At 37.9% G+C, this 17014-nt stretch overlaps 2 protein-coding genes across 5 annotated transcripts; both read left to right on the top strand.

Annotated features, from left to right (window-relative positions):
• Positions 1-3782: 3782 nt before the first annotated feature.
• On the top strand, positions 3783-16284 carry LOC109146810 (ASC1-like protein). 3 transcript variants are annotated; one of them, XM_019294458.1, is made up of 7 exons: positions 3783-4097; positions 4641-4870; positions 5616-5771; positions 6410-6595; positions 7001-7185; positions 13224-13295; positions 16194-16284. In XM_019294458.1, the coding sequence occupies exons 1-6, from the start codon at positions 3960-3962 to the stop codon at positions 13253-13255; spliced, it is 927 nt and encodes a 308-aa protein (XP_019150003.1). In that variant the 5' UTR covers positions 3783-3959; the 3' UTR covers positions 13256-13295; positions 16194-16284. The 3 variants fall into 3 exon arrangements, with proteins under 3 accessions (XP_019150003.1, XP_019150001.1, XP_019150004.1); XM_019294456.1 differs by lacking the exon at positions 16194-16284 and adding an exon at positions 13413-13746; XM_019294459.1 differs by lacking the exon at positions 16194-16284 and adding an exon at positions 13379-13416.
• LOC109146811 lies at positions 13662-16802 on the top strand. 2 transcript variants are annotated; one of them, XM_019294461.1, is made up of 2 exons: positions 13662-13697; positions 15819-16784. In XM_019294461.1, exon 2 carries the CDS (start codon positions 15839-15841, stop codon positions 16649-16651), a length of 813 nt encoding a protein of 270 aa, XP_019150006.1. In that variant the 5' UTR covers positions 13662-13697; positions 15819-15838; the 3' UTR covers positions 16652-16784. The 2 variants fall into 2 exon arrangements, with proteins under 2 accessions (XP_019150006.1, XP_019150005.1); XM_019294460.1 differs by lacking the exon at positions 13662-13697 and adding an exon at positions 14347-14533 and having other exon boundaries at positions 15819-16802.
• The last annotated feature ends 212 nt before the right edge of the window (positions 16803-17014 follow it).

The raw sequence follows: 17014 nt of genomic DNA, 5'->3' as shown, positions 1-17014 counted from the left end.
GCCTTGACAGTGAGAGAATTTTGCCTATTCGTGCATTGGGTAAACCTAGTCTATCTTGTGACCCTAGTTAGCAAAGGATCACAAAATTAACCGGCTCAAACCAAGAAGACCAATAGATCACTTCTACAGCCAGTCGAACTTGTATCATTGTGGTTACCAAATCAACAACCTAACTAACTTAACCCCAAATGTCCTTGTGCTATTCAAACAAGTTTTTTTTTTTCTTTTTACAATTATTTTAAAATTTTAGAAAACAAATAAATTTTGGGAAATTGAAATTACAAAATGTAAACTCCCACTACCAAATTTGCCCTAGGGACTTAGATCGATTTTGGACCCTAAATGTATAAAATATGGGCCAGCAACAGTATTGGGCTTATAAGCCCAATCTAATGGAAGAATGATAGTAATAATTGAATAGCCCAATTGTATATGCAGCCTAGTAGTCAATAGTCCAGGGCCTACCTTGAATGGGCTACACTTGACTTGAGAGCATCTCCAATGAGGATATTTAAAGGCAAATTATTGTAGAGAGTGTATGGACTAGGGTCCAAAATGACTGTCGTTGAATATTATGTGTTAGAATAATGTATATTATATGTTAGAATAATGTGTATTATGTCTTAGAATAATGTATATTACATGTTAGAATAATGAAATTCCTGAGAAATATAATATACATTATGTTTTAGAATAATATACATTATGCTTTAGAATAATGTACATTATGTTTTAGAATAATATACATTATGCTTTAGAATAATGTACATTATGATTTAGATTAATGTATATTATGCTTTAGAATAATGTACATTATGAATTCTAAAAATGTATGTTGCAGTGGATCATGTGAAAAAAATGCACAAAACAACATCATTTTTGGACTGTAGTCCACATAACCGTGTGACCTTCTGAATATGAATCGGTCAATTATGAACAACCTAAATTGATTTATCTCTTACCAATACTATGTGGTCTAATGGTACCCGGGTTGGACTTCCATTTGGAAGATTGTGAGTTTAAGCCTCAGTAAATGTGTTATTGATTCTTTGTGTTTCAATAAGTTGAAAAAGCATATGAACATATCAGATACTACATTGTAATAGAGCCAGTAACATTCAAAATAAAAAAAAAAAATTGATTTATCTCTTTATAATTTGAGTTAGTGCACTATAAAAAGGGTTTACCTCGGGTTGCGGGCTTTTCCTCAAATTTATGTGGTTGGACCACTCTAATATATGATTCACTTACTAATTAATTTGTGTGAGTTGTAAATGTATGTATAACGTGTATGGTGTATCCATTATCCAACCTATACATAACTCAAACTAATTTGTTGTACTGTATTCGTATACAAAATTTATTCCTTAAAAAATTAATATTTGAAACTCCGTCTATTGTAAGAAATGGCAAAACTGCCAAAACATACGATGTCGTTAAACACGAGGAATGACGGCATAAAAATTTAAAAATGACAAAACACACGAAATTGTTAAACACGAGTCATGGCGGCATACAAATTTTAAAATGACAAAACCTATAAAACACTGCAAATCAATCATAGTGTTTATATATTGAATCCAACTTATATTCTATTTTCTTTTGGTTAAAGTGTCATCCCGCACCCTGAACCATTTATGATTATTCATGCCACATCATGATCTTTAATAAGAGAACTTTTTATAGGTTTCTTATAGGTTACCGGTAATAATATTGCTGACATGAAGTATTAATTTTGTTGGTACTTTTCTTCTTTCGCCTTCGTATTATTATTTTTAATATTTTTCTTTTTTCCTAAACGTATAGGCTTGCTCTGCGTCTTTCGCTTCTCGTTTCTCCGAGACCAAACTCCGCAGAGCAGGTCTATACAGAGCAGGCCTGATCGGAGAAACAAGAAGCGAAAAACACAGAGCATGCCTATACGTTTATGAAAAAAATAGAAAAAAAAAATGATACGAAGGCGAAAGAAGAAAAATACCAACAAAAATTAATAACAAATTTCATGTTAGCAATATTACTGGTAACCTATAGGAAACCTGTAAAAAGTTATAGACGAAAAAAAAAATTATGGTTTGTGTCTCTAAATATCACTTATTAAATGTCATGGTGCGGCATGAATAATCATGAATGGTTCATGGTGCGGGATGAAACTTTAACCTTTTTTTTTTTTATTAATCTTTTTATTTTATTTTATTTTATGTGTTAAGTTTAATTAATATATGAAATTTGACTCAAGTTATTTATCAAATTATTATAAACTTTTTCTTTAAATACTCATGATTCTTTAATATATAAAAATTACATATTTAGAAACTATGTCAAACACAAAATGTTAAATTTAAAAATTATTATAAAATTTTAAAGGAAATAAAAAAAGGGAAAATGACACTTTCCCCCCAAGTTATATACTTATAGCACTTTTCCCCCTTGAATTATTCAAGTGGCTATTTTCTCTTCTGAAATGTTAAATGGACATATTTAGCCTTAGAATAAATATTTCATTTATTTTTCTTTTCCAACAAATTATGACCACAATTCTGTTCAAACCGAACAGACACTGTAGCAACTAAATTGAAATATTCCAATTACAATTTAGAATCGAAACTTGATATTTAGAGTTTATTAAAATCGCGAACCGAAACTGCTGGTTCATGTTCCGAACTGAAAAAAATAAAATACATTTATTGCTGAATTTAGACTATTTTAAAAATAGAAATAAAATGTTAAAATAAAGATGATTCAAAATCGCGAACCGGATCCGAAACCGTCGGTTCACGGCTCAGAATCCAGTTTTTTTGATTCATAATTTTAATAAACTGAAATCTAAATATTGTGTTCTAGATCTGAATCATAACCGAAAACTTTCAATTCGATTGCTATAGTGTCCGGTTCAGTTCGAACCGAACCGTGGTCATCCCTACGTATAAGCAATAATTTGTTGGAGAAGAAAAATAAATAAAATGTTAACTTTAAAGGGTAGGAATGTCAATTTAATATATCAAGGGGGAAAATTGTCACTTTTAGAATAATTGAGGGGGCTAATGTGCTTACATAAATAACTCAGTGGAAAAAATGCTATAAGTATATAACTCGGGGGGGGGGGGGGGGGGGGGGGGGAAGTGCCATTTTCTCATAAAGAAATGAAGAAGTTTTGATTTTACCAATAAATAGTAAGACATGTAAAATGAATAGATTGATTGAGTGAGTACACATTTTTTTGGATGACAAGGAAACTTGTAACCACTAACCACTTACTACCCCCAATATATTCATTGGGTAATAACTCATAAATCACACATGAAAAGTAAATCTCACTATAAAGACTTTGTACGACGAGTTCAATTGAGAGGGTTTTAGTAATAATAAACTCGTAACATTTTGATACAAAAATCATACTTCTTCACATATTTCGCCACACCTTTTAGGGCACTAAGTGAGTATATGTTAACTTATGTGTTTTGAATAAACGTTTTTCTTTTATGCGATTATGAATTTTCTGTTATGAGATTATGAATTTATAGTACATTCATAATCTCATAACAGAAAATTCATAATCTAACCAAATGCGCACCGTTAACACCACATTAGTTAAAATTTTTTTTTTTGTAAAAATGGCACCTATTGAACTCGTGTTCACTATTCATGGTGAACACGTTTCCATGGCATAATTTGCTTAGGCAAAGGGCACAAATGAAATTACAAGGCGGTCCAATCGGGCCCCACAATGCCACCACCAAAGTAAAGAAACTTTTACTGCCTCCATTCACATTTCACAATCTGATCCAATCTACTCTTCCAGTAATCCAGTGGTCTTCGCTTGCTTAATTCGAGCTCTTCAATGAAGTGTCACAGCCAATATAATATTTCTGATTCGCCGCCACGCCCCCATATTCATACTTCAATAAACAATTTCTCTTCTTCTCCTTTTCATCTTTAACCTGTTTGGCAATTTTTCGGACATGGAGGTATTGGAAAAGCTGGGTATGATAGATTGGGAGCAGGAATCATACCCAAGATACGAGGATTTCGTGGTTCTTCCCTTGTTCGCGCTGTTCTTCCCCACTGTCAGATTCTTGCTCGATAGATTCGTGTTTGAGGTGCTCATCTTTTGCTCTTTTCTTGTACATTATAATGTTTTTTTTTTTCTTCTTCTTCTTTTTAGAGTACTTGGATTAGTTGCAGAAGTTTGTGGAAAAAAACATGGGAATTTTGCAGCAAGACTTGATTTTTCTTGATGATGATGCTCTTTTGTAGATGGTTGGTCATGTTTCAAGTTGCATAAGCAGGTTTTGTTGTGTTTGATATGTAATGGGAATATGGGATGAGATACATGTTGCATAAACATTTTTTTTTTTCCTTATTTTTAGAGTACTTGGATTAGTTGCAGAAGTTTGTGGAAAAAAACCATGGAAATTTTGCAGCAAGACTTGATTTTTCTTGATGATGATGCTCTTTTGTAGATGTTTGGTTATGTTTTAAGTTGCATAAGCAGGTTTTGTTGTGTTTGATATGTAATGGGAATATGGGATGAGATACATGTTGCATAAGCATTGTTGTTTTTTTGATTGATTTGCTTTTCAGTTTTGTATTGCCCTTGTTGGGAGATCTTTGTAATTTTGAATTGGATGTGCGTGTTGTAGAATGTAGCTAGGTGGTTGATGTTTCCAAAGGGACAACGGGTGCTGAAAAATGAGACAGATGAAAGGAGGAAAAAAGTGAGGAAATTCAAGGAATCAGCATGGAAGTGTGTGTATTTTCTTTCTGCTGAAATCTTTTCACTTGTGGTAACTTACAATGAGCCATGGTTCAAGAAAACAAAGTACTTCTGGGTAGGTCCTGGGGATCAGGTCTGGCCCGACCAAAAATACAAGTAAGAGCTTTTGGTTCCTTTGAAGGTTATGTTCTTTATGGCATGAGTCTACACACACATTTTTTGCTTCAGTTCCTTCACTGCTAAACTTGCCCCTTCTTATATTTTTGATTTTGGGTTTTCTTCTTTTCCTTGGTTGGTTTACTTTTTTTGGGGTGGGGGGAGGGTTGTTGGTAGTGGTTGACCATGTGATATCTCTTCTATGTTTAACTTGCCCACAAATGAAGAAATTTCCTCGCCCCCAGGGCCCACACCCCGGCTCGACAGGGTAGTGGAGGGTGAATCACGGTGACCCAACGGTCCATTAGTTGGGAGGACTTTGCTTTTGGGTTATCTTCTTTTCCTTGGTTGGTTTACTTTTTTTTAGGGTGGGGGGAGGGTTGTTGGTAGTGGTTGACCATGTGATATCTCTTCTATGTTTAACTTGCCTACAAATAAAGAAATTTCCTAGCCCCCAGGGCCCCACACCCTGGCTCGACAGGACAGTGGAGGGTGAATCACGGTGACTCAGCGGTCCATTAGTTGGGAGGACCAGTGCCAGGTGCCAACTATATTTTGGGTATAACTCCCACATTGCGGCTGTCAGGGTTTGATCTTGTGTTCTTGCCCACAATCTACTACCCAAGAACTAACCGAGCTGCCCGTGCATGCCTCTTCTACATTTACCTAGTTTACCTATGTATGGTTGAAAAATTATTACCTTTTCCTAGTTTTGAGAGGTCAGTGGTTTTGTTTTGCAATTTAGGTTGAAATTGAAGGCACTTTATATGTATGCTGGTGGATTCTACACATATTCCATATTTGCTCTTATCTTTTGGGAAACAAGGCGGGCTGATTTCGGTGTCTCGATGGGCCATCATTTTGCAACTGCTATTCTCATTGTTCTGTCCTATATATTCAGGTGTGTTTTTGTGGGGGTGAGCCTTTTGCTTTTTCGGCAATTTTCAAATCATTGGTAAACATTACACTTCATATGCAAATTTTTATGAGCTACTAGCGTAAAGGAAAGTGATATGGCCTCAGCAAAATGAAGCATATGTTTACAATTTTCGACTACTTCAAAAACTTGAGGACATTAGTTGTTCACAAATTAAGGAATATGGAATAACCTAAGGTAAACAATGCATATCTTTCAATAGGATCTAAATATATTTGTGCATCACTATCAACAGGCATTCTAATCAAGTCTTGGATCTTGCAATTGGGACAGATATTAGATATATTAACTCTGGATAATTCACAGTATAGACATTTTGAAGTGTGTCATGTTTTATAGCACAAGTTACTACAAGTAACATATATTGGATGGTGGTATAAGGTATAATGTGATAAATCACATTCATAAATAAATCAGATCAGTATAGCGAAAAAAGCTAAAAAATTTCTTGTCAAAAGGACTTTTGGTGTAGCTTGCATCTCACCTGAATTCCGTCATATACAATAGCCATATGATTCACACAACTAAATCGTGTCATGCTATTTCATTGATGTTGATATTCGACATTCAATGTTTTTACTGCCTATAATTTCTTTGTGCAGGTTTGCACGTGCTGGTTCAATTGTTTTAGCTATCCATGATGCCAATGACATATTTCTGGAAATAGGGAAGATGTCCAAATATAGTGGCGCTGAAACTCTTGCTAGCTTTGCGTTTGTTCTGTTTGTTTTATCTTGGCTTGTGCTTCGTCTTACGTACTATCCTTTCTGGATTCTATGGAGTACAAGGTGAGTCATGGCTTTCTTGTTTTACATTTTTCGTAGTTTTCCCAAGTTCAAAGGTGGTTTCCCCAAACCAGCTTGGTTGGGTGAGTGGCCGTGCACTCTTGTCCCTTAAGAAAGGTCGGGAGTTCGAACCCCCTCTCGTATGGAAAAATCAATCTGGCCAGCACTTTGCCCCTTAATTGGGCTGGCCCGGTGCGTACAGGGATTAGTCTGAGTATGGTACGGGCTTGAAGGTGTCTCCTACAGTTAGGGCCTGCTCAGGACACCTCGTGGTCTGACAAAAAAAAAAGTTGGTTTTCCAAAATCCCAACACAGTCCACATGCAACACGCTAAAGTTGCTTTCAAATGAAGCATACATTTATGAGCTTGGCATTGCAATAATCTTACTTTTGTTTTCTAAATGCCAGCTATGAAGCTCTCCTGACGTTGGATAAGGAGAAACACAGAATCGACGGACCACTTATTTACTACATCTTCAACACTCTTCTATTTAGCTTGCTCGTTCTTCATGTGTATTGGTGGGTGTTGATGTACAGGATGCTTGTTAAACAAATCCAAGAAAGAGGCAAAGTTAGTGAAGATGTTCGATCTGGTATGTCCAGTTACGAGTTTCTTATATGTATTTTATGTTATTAACTAATGGCTAATGCACGTCCAAATATCTGTAAAATAAATGAATAGGCATAAAGAGAATGATTCTCAGTTCTCACACCACCTTATTTTGGTCATTGTTGCAGTACTATTTTTTTAACCTAAAAACCTCTTTGCATAGATAACTTTCGAGTTAATTCCATATTTACGTCTTTTGACTATCACTCATTTTCAATTTTAGTCATTGACTTTTAAAGTTGTTATAGAATATTCTGTGTGATTGAGTATCCTATATTTTAGGAAACTAGAATATTAGCATACCATATTAGTCTAGATCAAGCTAGTATTTAAGGGGAGGTTGACTAACCCTAAAGACATACAGAAAGAGGGAGAACTCTCAAGAGGTATTCTTTTTCTCTCCCAGTACTCTAACATGGTATTAGAGCCACCTCAATAAATTTTTTTCCGTCGATCTCCTGTCGTCACCGCCGGTTCAGAAGGGTCCGCCGGAGTCCGGCGACCACAGCTGCAGAAGTTTCCCGGCGAACTGCCCCACGCGCCACCTTCGCCGCCGCCACCCCCTCCACGCGCCGGCGCGTGGGCCGTCTCCGGCCACCGGAAAAATTTTCCGACGACAGTTTCTGGGTCGCCTAAGTCCCCTCTTCTCAGTTCTAGACTTAGTTTGGACCATCGCCGCTCCGGTTCTAAGGTTAGGTTGTTTCGTACCCCTTCAGGCTCACTTTTAGGCATAAATTCTGGTCTGTTTGGGCTCAAATATTTGTGGGTATGGCTGAGAATAAGTCTGTGGTTGTTACTGATATAGTTCCTGTTAGTTCTAAAATCACGGATTGTAAGCTTAATGACTCTAATTACTTGGAATGGATTCATGTCGTTAAACTTTATCTTACTAGTTTGGATAAGAGTGACCACTTGTCCAAACCTTTGGCTGACCAAGATGCTTCTTGGGTTCGAGATGATGCCCGTTTGTTCCTACAAATCCGTAATTCTATTGATGAGGGTGTTGTTGGGTTCATTAGTCATTGTGCCTCTGTTAAGGAGTTAATGGAGTATTTGGAATACTTGTATGCTGGAAAGGGGAATGTCACTCGAGTTTATGATGTTTGCAAGTCTTTTTTCCGTGCTGAAAAACGTGATTTGTCTCTCCCTGCATACTTTATGGAATTTAAGAAGACTTTTGAGGCACTTAATCAGCTTATGCCATTCACTGCTGACATTAAAGAGCAGCAAACCCAACGTGAACAGTTGGGTGTTCTGAGTTTTTTGGCAGGTCTCCCTTCTGAGTATGACACGGCGAGGTCTGCAATTCTTAGTAGCTCTGCAATCCCTTCTCTTGCTGATGTTTTCCCACGTCTAAGTCGATCGGTGCAATCGCAACCAAATGTGCTTGAGGCTACTATCCCGTCAAACAATGCTCTTGTTGGCCGTCATCCTCGCAGTGGGAATGGTAAAAATTCTCAGGGATACACTTCTGGTGGTATTGTGTGTCATTATTGCCATAAGCCTGGCCACATAAAAAGGGATTGTCGGAGATGGTTGAGGGAACGAGGAAATCCGACTGCTAATGTTGCATCCACCGCTGAGGCGTCTTCCAAGACGGTCACTGTCTCTGCTGATGAGTTTGCTGAGTTCTCTCAGTATCGAGAATCTTTAAAGCGTTCATCCTCCTCTTCAGTCACTGCTATTGCTGACTCAAGTAATGCAACTACGTGCCTTCTCTCATCCTCCTCCAAGTGGGTTATAGACTCGGGTGCCACAGATCATATGACAGGTAACTCTAGTTTGTTTTCCACACTTTCTTCTCGCCCACATAGTTCCCCCGTCACCTTAGCAGATGGTTCTACCTCCCATGTTCTTGGGTCCGGTACCATTACGCCCATCCCCTCGCTCCCCTTGTCTTCTGTCTTGCATCTACCTAACTTTTCGTTCAACTTAATTTCAGTCAGCCAGCTTACCCGTACTTTAAACTGTTATGTTACGTTTTTCCCTGATTATTGTCTGTTTCAGGATCTTTTGACGAAGAGGGTTATTGGTAAGGGGCGCGAGTCTGGGGGCCTCTACGTTCTTGACACCACGAGGCGAGACCTTATTGCTTGTTCAGGTGCTGTCACTCCAGTAGAAGCTCATTGTCGTTTGGGGCATCCTTCCCTTCCCTTGTTGAAGAAATTGTGTCCGCAGTTTTCTAGTTTGTCTTCTTTACATTGTGAGTCGTGTCAGTTGTCCAAGCACCATCGTGTGCCTTTGAGTCCTAGAGTTTACAAACGAGCGTCTGCTCCTTTTGAGTTAGTACATTCTGATATTTGGGGTCCATGTTCTGTGACCTCTAAACTTGGTTTTAAATATTTTGTTACGTTTGTTGATGATTTTTCCCGAATAACATGGTTATATCTAATGAAGTCTCGTTCTGAACTTTTTGAGGTGTTTTGTGGATTCTGTGTTGAAATTGAGACTCAATTTGGTGTTCCTGTCAAAGTTTTACGTAGTGACAATGCAAAAGAATATTTTTCTTTTCCCTTTGTCTCTTATATGTGTAAGAAGGGTATGTTACATCAGTCCTCTTGTGTTGATACACCTTCCCAAAATGGGGTCGGTGAACGCAAAAATCGGCATCTACTTGAAACTGCAAGGGCCTTGATGTTTCAAATGGGGGTTCCCAAGCAGTTTTGGAGTGATGCCGTTTCCACGGCCTGTTTCTTGATTAATCGGATGCCCTCTGCGGTCTTGGGTGGGAAAACACCTTTCCATACTCTGTATCCTTCAAAGCCTATGTTCCATGTTGACCCACGTATATTTGGCTGCGTGTGCTTTGTTCGAGATGTCCGTCCCCATGTCACCAAGTTAGATCCCAAGTCTTTGAAGTGTGTGTTTCTTGGATATTCCCGTGTGCAGAAAGGGTATCGGTGTTACTCTCCTGAGATTGGTAGGTACCTTGTTTCCATTGATGTTGCCTTTCATGAGGACGTCCCTTTCTTTCCTTCATCCCCAGATGCTGTTCGTAAGGGGGAGGAGGATGATATATTGATGTATACGGTAACGTCGTCCGTTCCTTCCCCTGTTCCTACCCCTCCTGTCTTGCAAGTGTATTCTCGTCGACCTCGACCTGACACACTCGTACCGGCACCGCCTCCCATTCCAGACTCGGTACAGACTCCGTGCCCTGACACCACCTCTATGTCATCAGATCCAGTCTTAATTGATGACCGTCCGATTGCCACCCGGAAAGGTAAACGTACCTGTACTTATCCTATATCTTCTGTTGCATCATATGATAGGTTGTCACATGCCTCGTGTTCTTTTATTGCTTCCCTTGAGTCTATTTCCATTCCTAAGACTGTTAGGGATGCCTTGTCCCATCCTGGGTGGCGAAATGCTATGATTGAGGAGATGAACGCTTTGGATCACAATGGTACTTGGGAGTTGGTCACTATGCCTGCGGGTAAAAGATCTATTGGTTGTAAATGAGTGTTTACTGTCAAAGTTAATTCTGATGGGTCTGTGGCTCGATTGAAGGCTCGTCTTGTGGCTAAGGGATATGCCCAAACTTATGGAGTTGATTATTCTGACACTTTTTCTCCTGTGGCTAAGCTTACTTCTGTCAGGTTACTCATCTCAATGGCTGCCATTCATGATTGGCCTTTGCATCAGCTTGATATCAAGAACGCCTTTTTGCATGGGGATCTTCATGAAGAGGTGTACATGGAGCAACCTCCTGGGTTTGTTGCTCAGGGGGAGTCTGGGAAAGTATGTCGTCTTCGGCGATCGTTGTACGGGCTGAAACAAAGTCCACGTGCATGGTTTGGAAAATTTAGCCAAGTTGTTGAGAAGTTTGGGATGGTGAAAGGCAAATCGGATCATTCCATGTTCTACAAGTGGTCCAAAACAGGTATCATCTGGTTGGTGGTTTACGTAGATGACATTGTCATTACAGGGAGCGACACCGAAGGGATTTTGTCTCTCAAGTCATTTCTTCACAGTCAATTCCAAACGAAAGATTTGGGACCACTAAAGTATTTCCTGGGTATTGAAGTTATGAGGAACAAAACAGGTATATTACTCTCCCAACGAAAATATGTTATTGACTTACTTTCTGAAACAGGAAAACTAGGTACTAAACCATGCAATACTCCCATGATACCGAACTTGCAATTGTCAAAGGAAGGGGAATTGTTTGAAAATCCTGAGAGGTATAGGAGATTGGTTGGGAAGCTAAACTACTTGACCGTAACCCGTCCAGATATTGCATACCCAGTTAGCGTTTTGAGTCAGTACATGTCATCTCCAACTATTGATCACTGGGCAGCTGTAGAGCACATCTTGAGTTACTTAAAGGGAGCTCCGAGACACGGAATTTTGTATAAGAATCACGGTCACACTCGGATTGAGTGTTTTACTGATGCGGATTGGGCAGGTTCCAAAGAGGATCGTAGATCAACAACTGGATATTGTGTTTTCTTTGGAGGTAATCTGGTTTCCTGGAAGAGTAAGAAGCAGAATGTAGTCTCTCGTTCGAGTGCAGAGTCTGAATATAGAGCGATGGCACAATCAACGAGTGAAGTAATGTGGATACACAACCTTTTGTATGAGTCTGGTTTCAAAGCTCCAATTCCTGCAAAGTTATGGTGTGATAACCAAGCTGCTCTTCATATTGCATCAAACCCGGTGTTCCATGAACGAACTAAGCACATAGAGATTGACTGTCATTTTGTACGTGAGAAGATACAACAAGGGCTAATCTCCACAGGATTTGTGAAGACAGGAGAACAACTTGGGGACTTATTCACGAAGGCCCTTACTGGAACCCGAGTCAGTTATTTGTGTAACAAGTTGGGCATGATCAATGTCTTTGCTCCAACTTGAGGGGGAGTGTTATAGAATATTCTGTGTGATTGAGTATCCTATATTTTAGGAAACTAGAATATTAGCATACCATATCAGTCTAGATCAAGCTAGTATTTAAGGGGAGGTTGACTAACCCTAAAGACATACAGAAAGAGGGAGAACTCTCAAGAGGTATTCTTTTTCTCTCCCAGTACTCTAACAAAAGTTACCAAATTTAGTCCTTTAAGTATTGAGGCCCTCTTTGGTAACATAGTTAGATTATCAGCCAATTTTGGCTTATTTGACCACTATTAGCTGTTTGACTTGGTTAAACATTCAATATAAGTGTCTGATTAATTAGCTTTTTGTAACAGCTTATTGCTCCAAAATGCTAAAATTCAAAAAGCTGGTCAAAGCAGCTTTTTCGATCAGGTTTTTGAGAAAGTCATTTTACATGTAATCAGTTATCAGCTAACAACTAATTTACCAAACATTTTTTTACAATCAGTTAATGCTATCAACTAGTCAAACCCACTAACTCAATTAGCTAACAGCTATTTAACAAACACCCCTTGAATCATTTCCAATCGTAATTCATTGTTAGATTTTTCTTGTGTGAATCATTAACATTGAGGGTAAAATTTGAAAGTCATGACCATTGCGCCGATTGTTTCTCACACGCAGAAAACAAAGCCCGATTTTAGCAGCCCTAGTTGGCTAATTTCACCCTCAATGTTAACAGTTCACACGGAAAAATTTACAGTGGATTAAAATTGGTAAGGATTTAATACTCTAGGACTAAATTTGGTAGTTTTAAAAGTCAAGGGCTAAAATTAGACATGAGTGATAGTTAGAGGACTAAATATGGAATTAACTCGTAACTTTGTTATACTGTAGATGTTGGGGTGACACTACATAGTAGTTTTGTGTTTGACTCGTATCTATAGATTTTTGTGATTTTTGAAATGAATGAATTTGCAGTCAATATGTGCCTGTTATAAGTTCTGCGTTTTTAGTTGCTTCACGGTTCACTCTATCGAGGATGTAACCTTGATCACATATTAAATCATAATTTAGACATGGAAAACTTGGTCTTCTGGTTCATGATCTGTTATACCAATGTGATCTTGATGTGCACCGTGTATTGTTTCGATATTGATCTTCAAGTGTTTGCAATCTTTCGTAACCTTTTACCTTGTGCAGATTCCGAGGATGAGAATGAGCATGAAGATTGACCAAGCCCGAACATTTTTACTTTTCGTCTTCCACATAAAGGTAACAGATTTCCTCGTATCTAATCCATTAAGTTCCACACTTCTTCTGTATACGGATTTCTTTGTCTGGGATTTATACGGCAGGTTAAATCAACCGCTTTTTGTTCTTCGTTTGCAGTGAGAAGACGAGATTCGTTATGGTTACTTCGAGGAAGATGATCTGATATGACAGCTTTGGCTTTTGTGTATTGTGAAATGTTGTTAGATGAGTAGGGGATTGATTGAAAACATTGCAACTCAAAGGAAAATTGATCTGTTATTAGAAACCGATTTAATCAAACCATTATTGTAGTTCTTCTGGTGGCTATGGGACTTCACCATTCATTCCTTTTTGCTTTCCACTTGAGACATTGTAAGATAACCTGTTTTGCTAGGACTCATGGCTTGCCCAGAAAGCAATGGTGTAAGCCAATTCATATTTTACTTGTGTGGTAGATTAAGTTCAACAATCAGATTGTGCATTATTATTATTTTTTTTAAATATTGTGCAAAATACTAGACTTTATTGTGAATTTCATAACTTTTATCTCCATGAAAGATTTTTTTTTTTTTAATAAGGTAAATCTATTAAATTGATGTATATAATATGAGTTTTTACTTTGTTATTCAATATTGTGCTTTGATTGAAGTTCATCATATGACCTTAGTCATCGAAGAACAAGAACTATATTGGGGTACGTTAGTTTAGGTTGTTTATAAGCTAATATTGTCTAGCTCGATTCAAGAAAGTCAATATATAACTCACATCGATAACTTAGAATCTTGTGATAACTAAGTCAATTACTTATGGGTAACTTAAGTCAAATAGCCAATCAATAGTCAAATTGGTCGAATAGTTTACTTGATAATTTCAGCTAGGAGCTGTTTAATGATTTTCTTTGAATAAGTCGATTTACCTTTGTAGTTCTTTGTTAATTAGGGTTATAAGTGTTAATTATAGTATTCTTTTTGTGACGATTCAAGTATGACTGTATGAGAATTCTACTCCACCAATTCGGGTCTTTTCGGAGCTTTAATTAATTATAGTGTTTTTAATTAATATTGTAGGAAGAAAAATTATTTTCTTGCACAACACACCAGAGATTATACGACGCCGTAAATTACCCGCGGAGTACTTTCCTGAGCAGTGTACCCGATTTCACTTTGGTCTGAGCTTCCAAATTTCTGTCGCTCGAAACGGTTCTCCTCTTCGCCGGTCGCCGCCGCCGCCGCTCTCCGTTTCCCCGATTTTGACTGCAGGTATCTCTAAAACCTAATCTATTGTGTGTATGTATACATTCTTCCCGCTTTCCTTTTCTCCAAGGAACTAGCTTGATACTGCGATCTTTACAATTCTTAGAAATTTTAGGGATTAATGTTCAATATGTGTTCGTAATGCGATTGAAATTGAATGAAACGATTCCAAATTTTGATTTGTTTGTGTTTACTTCTCTGCAATTATGTTAGAGTTTTCTACCCGCTTTAGTACTACATACTGTGTATAATCCAGCTGAAACACGTCAATAAGATAGCCTTTTGTTTCCCCTTATTTGAAGCTAACCTAGAAAGAAACTGAGCTGTGTGCAGGAACTAATACACCGCATTTTGGGAATAAAAGAAGTTAGTACAATGAAATGAAAGACAGGTGTTCATGGAAAAGCTGAGGAACGCTAAATAAAAATGAAAGGATTATTGAAAAATAAAAGCAGGAGAAAATTTGTTTCAAAATTTAGTTGCTTTAAAATTTAAATAGACTAGATTTAGAAAATTATATAACTGGGTGGATTTTAGGGGTTTTAGGATGGTTATAACATGGGAACTACAGAAGGTGAATATAAAAGCACCACTGATATATGGTAAATATGTACCTTTCAAAATCATATCGTCCATTTATTTATTGTACCTTTCAAAATCATATCGTCCATGTCAGGGGAGCCTTCCTAATGGATTTTGGTTGATCCAAGTTTAAATTGTCCATGTGTTCCTTTTTGTTTCCCATCCCATGGCACACGTACACACTATCATCTCACAAATGCAACAAAATCTTGCTTTTGAGGTGTTGATGCATCTTAAAAAGCTCGTCCTGATTTTAGAAAATTTTGAGTGTACTAATCCTTTTACCGTAATCATGCTTCATGCTTCTACAGCCAAAAGCTCATAATAAGCTCATTGGGTTAAGATAGGCACTCTATAAAATTTTCATCTTGGATACGGTGAAGAATTTTTCTTAGTTGTCACTTTAGGGTAATGGTTACTAATCGTGTAATAGTGAAATAAAAGTTTGCAGAAGCCAGTTGGTAATTGGTATCAGACCTAAATGATGGAAAAGTACCTGCTTATAATGGTGACTGGGTAAATTTTTTCCTTTGAAGACACCATATTTCTGTAAAACGATTCCAGTTAACTTTTGGTAGTCTTTTTTTTAACAATTGAAGCTGGTCTTTGGCTTTCAATTTTGTAATGCTTTCGATTTCTTTCCATTTAATGCTTGTGATATACAATTAATTATCTGCTTGACACAACAGATTTTCTTGCATTTTTGCAAGGAATAGGGCCTCTTAGAAGATGGAAGACATCTTGACTGATATTCCTCCACCCTCAAGGTTCTTCTTGGAAGACCTCAACAATTTTGCCCCGCGATTGCCTCCTCTTCCGTCTCCATTCCTGTTGTTTTCTACACCTAACCCCGAGAAATATTCTCACCCCTCTCTCCTTATAATTGCAATGTCTTTTCCATCCGTTCACTTTTTTCACCATTTGTCTTCCAAAATCTTAGTTGGAACACTTATCCTACCCGAGATACCCTTATCTGGCAACTCCGTTGTACCATCTCTTAAAGACAAATCCTGCAATATATACGCCCTAAACCATACTGATAAATCGATCTTGGTAGTCTCAGTCCAGTATCCAATCACTTCAGAGAGATCTCATGCAGTGGCAAAGCTGCTTGTTGGACAGCAGATCATCCCAGAACAGGTTTTAATTCTGGATACAATTCAGAGTAGTAACTTTAGGGGTAAGCTTCCACCCGATGAAACACTTGCGTTCAAGCTGGAGACATCATTAGAGAGAGAAGGTAAGGCCGATAGCCATGATGATTCTCGGTTGGTTAAATGTTTGGACTATTTCCCATCCGGGAGTGTAGTGGATGGCTTGGCTGCCGCACTATTGAGCAGATGCGAGATGAGTAAAATAAGAGGGGCAGTGTGTGTTTCATGGCCGGAACTCGGTTCTCCTGTGACATCACTCGTGAAATCTCTGCTGCTCAAGGATGTCTTACCGGGACTGGATCATACTAGCGCTGACAATGGGAAGAGCGACTTTGCTTGGACTGGGCGGAGGAAAGATCATCTTCTTGACTCTGATCTGTACACCTGATGTTTAGATTTTAGATGATGGCAAGATAGAAAGAACTGTGTTTTTTTCAGTTTTATATATTTTCCCTTTGTCTCGGACAATTCCAGTTTCCTTTTCTTGTCAACTTAAATCCATCTTGAGTTCCTAAGTTCAACTCTTCTCCTTGTTTTTTACATGCTTAATTGGCATGTCTGCTCTGCTGATTATTGTAGAACAATTTTGCATTCATTCTTATTCCGTCGTATTAGCGGAGTTAATTACCGATTTGGTCCCTCAACTATGAGAATTTTACTAATATGTTCTTCGACTTTCAAAATTTCTCAATTTAGTCCCTGACTATGCTTTTTTTTTTTTTTTTTAATCTGAAATGGTCCTAATTGTTAG

The sequence above is a fragment of the Ipomoea nil genome, unplaced genomic scaffold (assembly GCF_001879475.1).
Source record: "Ipomoea nil cultivar Tokyo-kokei standard unplaced genomic scaffold, Asagao_1.1 scaffold1936, whole genome shotgun sequence".
Taxonomy (NCBI): domain Eukaryota; kingdom Viridiplantae; phylum Streptophyta; class Magnoliopsida; order Solanales; family Convolvulaceae; genus Ipomoea; species Ipomoea nil.
Note: the sequence above shows the minus strand (reverse complement) of the source record. Positions and strands in the feature narration are given on the sequence as shown.

What these genes read in the sequence shown, in the direction of transcription:
- LOC109146811 (XM_019294460.1), top strand. Translation starts at nt 15,839, where the DNA reads ATGGAAGACATCTTGACTGATATTCCTCCACCCTCAAGGTTCTTCTTG.
- LOC109146810 (XM_019294458.1), top strand. Translation starts at nt 3,960, where the DNA reads ATGGAGGTATTGGAAAAGCTGGGTATGATAGATTGGGAGCAGGAATCA. An exon ending in TCGATAGATTCGTGTTTGAG is followed by an intron (nt 4,098 to 4,640) that starts GTGCTCATCTTT and finishes TGCGTGTTGTAG; the next exon opens with AATGTAGCTAGGTGGTTGAT. An exon ending in TAGTGAAGATGTTCGATCTG is followed by an intron (nt 7,186 to 13,223) that starts GTATGTCCAGTT and finishes TACCTTGTGCAG; the next exon opens with ATTCCGAGGATGAGAATGAG.